The sequence below is a fragment of the Muscardinus avellanarius genome (assembly GCF_963383645.1).
Source record: "Muscardinus avellanarius genome assembly, chromosome: 3".
In the NCBI taxonomy this organism is placed as follows: domain Eukaryota; kingdom Metazoa; phylum Chordata; class Mammalia; order Rodentia; family Gliridae; genus Muscardinus; species Muscardinus avellanarius.
In genome coordinates, this window is record NC_137788.1 from 151,262,238 (window position 1) to 151,267,587 (window position 5,350).

The 5,350-nt window shown below is 62.5% G+C and overlaps 1 protein-coding gene across 1 annotated transcript; it reads left to right on the top strand.

Annotated features, from left to right (window-relative positions):
- Positions 1-3,270: 3,270 nt before the first annotated feature.
- KLHL25 (kelch like family member 25) lies at positions 3,271-5,055 on the top strand (the record flags this gene model as incomplete). Its single annotated transcript, XM_080692091.1, has 1 exon — positions 3,271-5,055. Exon 1 carries the CDS (start codon positions 3,286-3,288, stop codon positions 5,053-5,055), a length of 1,770 nt encoding a protein of 589 aa, XP_080548217.1. The 5' UTR covers positions 3,271-3,285.
- Between the last annotated feature and the right edge of the window lie 295 nt (positions 5,056-5,350).

A 5,350-nucleotide genomic window follows, 5' to 3' on the forward strand; every position in this document is an offset into this window, starting at 1 on the left:
CGGCCCCCGATGGCTGATTTGGAGCACTGATGTCCAGGCAAGCGACAGGCCTCCGCAGAAGGGGGAGCCCGAGCCCCAGGCTTCAGGCTCTGCAGCCTCCCTCGTGGGCAGCTGGCAGCAGGGCCGTCACCCTCCAGACCCCAGCCCTGGTGCTTTCTAGTGGGAAGTCCTGAGATTCAGTCCATGTCACTCCTAGAAGTGAGGCTCGTGGCCTATCTGGGGTGCAGGGCCCATCTCAGCTGCAAGGTCGCACGGGCTGGTTGGCCAAGCCTGGCCGGAGTCCACCCCCAGCAGCTGGGATGCACCACTTCAGCCCCTGGGGCCAGCTGCCCATCCTTGCTTCCCCATGCTCAGTGCCCACAGTGGAGGAAGGAACACAGCCGCTTCCGTCCAGGGAGGAAGGGCGTGCCGGCCACACCCTGGGGCCCCGGTGCGCCTGCGGTTGCAGCCGCTGGGCATTGCACCCACCACCTTCGTCTTCCTCTCCGAGTCTGCAGTCAAGTTGGAGGTTACATTATGTGTCTCGGGGCTGTTTCCCAGGCAGAGGAAGGGACGGGTGGGTCCATTTGGCCAAATCGCGGGACCGCATGCAGGGTGGTTTTCTGGGTGTTGAGGTCACGGGGTGAGCATGCCGGGCTTCCTGTGCAGTCAGGGAGCGGTGCCAGGGGCCACCCCTGGTCCATGTGTGGCCCTAGCACTTCATCTGCTAAGCACCTCACTCCTGACGCAGCAAGCCAGTGAGCCGTGAGCGGCCACTGGGAGATGGGCGCAGAGGCAGGCGCTGTCTGCGCACAGGACAGGAACGCAGGCCTGGCCTATGGGAGCACCAGCAAGGTAGGGAAGGATGCTGTCCAACCAGAAGACCCAGGGCCTCCACACAGGCCTGGGTGCACAGCCCACAGGAGGCTGTGGGGCAGCACGGACTCTCCCCAGCTGGTCTGGGAATTCCAGGGCCTTGAATAAGACTCCTAATGGGTCCCTGGCCCTCTGAGCCCACACCCATGTGGAATTCAGACAATAAAGGCCTCACAGGATGGCCTGGCCGGGTTCAGGTTCTGGGGATGGAGCCAGCGGAAGCCAGAGTGAGGATTTGGCAATCCCGGCCAGACTGGGAGCAATGTGTCTCGGGGTCCAGCATCCAGGTTGGGCAATTCCTGTGGGATCGGCAAGGCCTCCGTCACCAGGTCAGCCCAACCGCTTGGCCTCGGTCATGCCGTACCCCAGGGCCTGGCTCCGAGGACATGCTCCCGTAGCAGTCACCGAGCTAGTGGTCCTTGGAGGCTGAGCAGATCCCACTCTGCAGAAGAGAAGGCTGGGGTGTTGTGGGGAGCCATTAAGGCTTTCCCTTAGATTAGTGTCTCTGACTCAGCTGACTGTCCTTTGCCCAGAGTCAACAAGGTTTGGGGAGAAGATCAGATGGTGATGGCACGAGGGTACTGATTAATCTACCTGTAATGTATGTGCTTTGGATTGGTCTGTATTGTATTCCGGTGGTGACAGCATGAGAATGTTGATTGACCTGTAGCTGTGTGTAAACACCTCTGGAAAAACAAACCCGGGGTCGGCGCAGTAAAGATGAGATTGACCCAGAAGCAGGCGACGGCCAGGAGCGTCGGCGCAATAGAAAATACTGACCCAGACCCAGGCGTAGTCGTCGACCCATAGGAAATACTGACCCAGGAACAGGGGTCGGCCAGTAGAGATAGTAGGCTGGCGGCTCTCCCACGTTAGAATTAAAAATTCTCCATCCTCACGCCTCTCTTCAGAACCTGTACCTTTGCCGGCTGGCTCCGGCAGGGTGGGGGGCAGGGAGAGGTTCCCCAGGGTGAACTGTGGGTCCGTACACAGTGCCCTTGCTCCATTCCCGGTGGCCAGCCTCATAACCAGGGAGCCGGAGGCCGGGAGTTGGCAGCCTCGCCCCACAGTGTCCACAGCCCCCGGGCTCCTCCCCGGCGCGGGGACGTTGCCCAGGCAGCTCTGCTCACACTCTTTGTAGTATACACTAATTTACAACTTCATTGAAGCATGAAATCCTTCTTTTCCTTGATTATACTTGAGTACAAAATTTACACTGGGGTGGCAAGCAAGGAAAATTGCCTTTGAAAATTAAAAATGAATCCCCCACCCCCTTGCTAGCAGGAAGGAGGCTGCTCGGGCGTGAGTGGGTCAAGACGCTGAAATGCAGTTGGTTCTGGCTCCTTTTTTTGAGGTGTGTGGGTTTGCAGCCTGTTGGCAGGGCCTTTTTTTTTCCACAGTCCTGAACTGGGTCTCACTACCAGCTGGGTTACAATGCTTTGGAATGGCCCCAAACTCAGGTTGAACTGAACTTGACTCAAAGCCAAGGCGCTCTGAATGCCCCATATCGCAGCAGGTGGTGGGCCTGCTTCTTTCTGGTTGCACGAGCAACACTCCCTGTGCTCTGTGGCTGGGCCTGGCAGAACCCGAGGCAGGAGGCATGCCCGCCGGGCCCTGCCGTCGCTGGGGACCGGGGGGCCCACTGGCTCCCAGTGTTCTGGCTGCCTTGGTCAAGGCAGCTGGCTTGCATTGGTGTTGAGCCCTGGTCGCCAGCCTTGCCTCCAAGCCCTCGCTCATCCCAGCTAGGTGCAGAGGGCTCTGGACACCCTGGATTTGGAGAATCTCCCCATACTGAACCCAGGGGCACGGGAGACATCTGTCTGCCACTGTGGAGCCTGGCTCTGGGCTGGGGGGCGGTGTGGAAACCTCTGCCAGGGTGTTTGCAGAACTTAGGGAACATGTTTCACAACCCCCCCCCCCCCCGCCACAAACCCTATAGGGATCGGCATCTTCTAGGGCCGACGGAGAGAGTAGAGACCAGGCTTCAGAAGCAGACAGCCTGCGTGGAGCCCCGGCCCTGGCGCCTTGGGTAGCTGCCTCCCAGTCCGCACCGCCCTGCTCTACGGCAGTAGTGGCAGAGGAATATTCTGCGTGTGTTGTGTGGTCAGGGACACATGCTGCCGGAGCTACGCCGAATGGGGATGCTGTGTGCACCGTGGGGGTAGGGAGCCAGCTGGAGATGTGTCCCGGAGCTGGTCCAGCCTGGGGACAAAACCAGTTTCTGCAGGGAAGAGCAAGAGCAGCTCCTCTTGTCTGCCTCATCCTTGGGGACACGGCTGCAGGAGAGAGATGGTTTGTCAGGGCTGAGTGGACAGGTGGGGAGACGCACACAGGGCGTCCGGGGTCGGGGTTGACGGGCAAGCTGCCCAGAGGGACGCGGGCGGCAGACGGGCCCCTCTCACCTGTGCTCCCCCCGCAGGTCGGCGCACCATGTCAGTCAGCGTCCACGAGACCCGGAAGTCGCGGAGCAGCACGGGCTCCATGAACATCACCCTCTTCCACAAGGCCTCGCACCCCGACTGCGTGCTGGCCCACCTGAACACGCTGCGCAAGCACCGCATGTTCACCGACGTCACGCTCTGGGCCGGCGACCGCGCCTTCCCCTGCCACCGCGCCGTGCTGGCCGCCTCCAGCCGCTACTTCGAGGCCATGTTCAGTCACGGGCTGCGGGAGAGCCGGGATGACTCGGTGAACTTCCAGGACAACCTGCACCCCGAGGTGCTGGAGCTGCTGCTGGACTTCGCCTACTCCTCCCGCATCGTCATCAACGAGGAGAATGCCGAGTCGCTGCTGGAGGCGGGCGACATGCTGCAGTTCCACGACGTGCGGGACGCGGCCGCCGAGTTCCTGGAGAAGAACCTCTTCCCCTCCAACTGCCTGGGCATGATGCTCCTGTCCGACGCGCACCAGTGCCGCCGGCTCTACGAGTTCTCCTGGCGCATGTGCCTGGTGCACTTCGAGACCGTGCGGCAGAGCGAGGACTTCAACAGCCTGTCCAAGGACACGCTGCTGGACCTCATCTCCAGCGATGAGCTGGAGACCGAGGACGAGCGGGTGGTGTTCGAGGCCATCCTCCAGTGGGTGAAGCACGACCTGGAGGGCCGCAAGGCCCACCTGCCCGAGCTCCTGCGCAGCGTGCGCCTGGCCCTGCTGCCCTCCGACTGCCTCAAGGAGGCCGTCTCTGGCGAGGACCTCCTCATGGCCGACGAGCGCACCAAGCTCATCATAGACGAGGCCCTCCGCTGCAAGACCAGGATCCTGCAGAACGACGGGGTGGTCACCAGCCCCTGCGCCCGGCCGCGCAAGGCGGGCCACACGCTCCTCATCCTGGGGGGTCAGACCTTCATGTGCGACAAGATCTACCAGGTGGACCACAAGGCCAAGGAGATCATCCCCAAGGCGGACCTGCCCAGCCCCCGGAAGGAGTTCAGTGCCTCTGCCATCGGCTGCAAGGTGTACGTGACCGGAGGCCGGGGCTCTGAGAACGGCGTCTCCAAGGACGTGTGGGTGTACGACACCGTGCACGAGGAGTGGTCCAAGGCGGCGCCCATGCTGATCGCCCGCTTCGGCCATGGCTCGGCTGAGCTGGAGAACTGCCTCTATGTGGTGGGAGGACACACGTCCCTGGCCGGCGTCTTCCCGGCCTCGCCCTCCGTCTCCCTGAAGCAAGTGGAGAAGTACGACCCCGGGGCCAACAAGTGGACGATGGTGGCGCCCCTGAGGGACGGCGTCAGCAACGCTGCGGTGGTGAGCGCCAAGCTGAAGCTTTTCGCTTTCGGCGGAACCAGCATCCACCGGGACATGGTGTCCAAGGTCCAGTGCTATGACCCCTTGGAAAACCGGTGGACGATCAAGGCCGAGTGCCCCCAGCCCTGGAGGTACACGGCCGCTGCCGTCCTGGGCAGCCAGATATTCATCATGGGCGGCGACACGGAGTTCACGGCCGCCTCGGCCTACCGCTTCGACTGCGAGACCAACCAGTGGACGCGGATCGGGGACATGACGGCCAAGCGCATGTCTTGCCACGCCCTGGCTTCAGGGAACAAGCTGTACGTGGTGGGGGGCTACTTCGGGACACAGCGGTGTAAGACCCTAGACTGCTACGACCCCACTTCGGACACGTGGAACTGCATCACCACCGTGCCCTACTCGCTCATCCCCACGGCCTTCGTCAGCACCTGGAAGCACCTGCCCGCGTGAGGGGCCTGCCCAGCCCGGCCAGGTGAGCCCGGCGGCCCCAGGAGGGGGCACGCATCCTGCCTGTCCCCACTCAGGATAAGGGATAGCACTGCCCTGTCTTCCAGGGGAGGCCTGGTGAGCAGCAGGTGGCTGCCCTGCCTCTCCTGGGCAGCCATGGGCTTGCCAGCATGGGAGGGGGCATCTATCTCCCTTCCTCAAAGCAGGGCATCCGCCTTGGGTGAGGTCACCCCTCAGCACCTCTGAGCCGGCCTGCGTGGAGCAGGTATCGGTGGGCTCCTGCCGCCTTGCTCTCGCA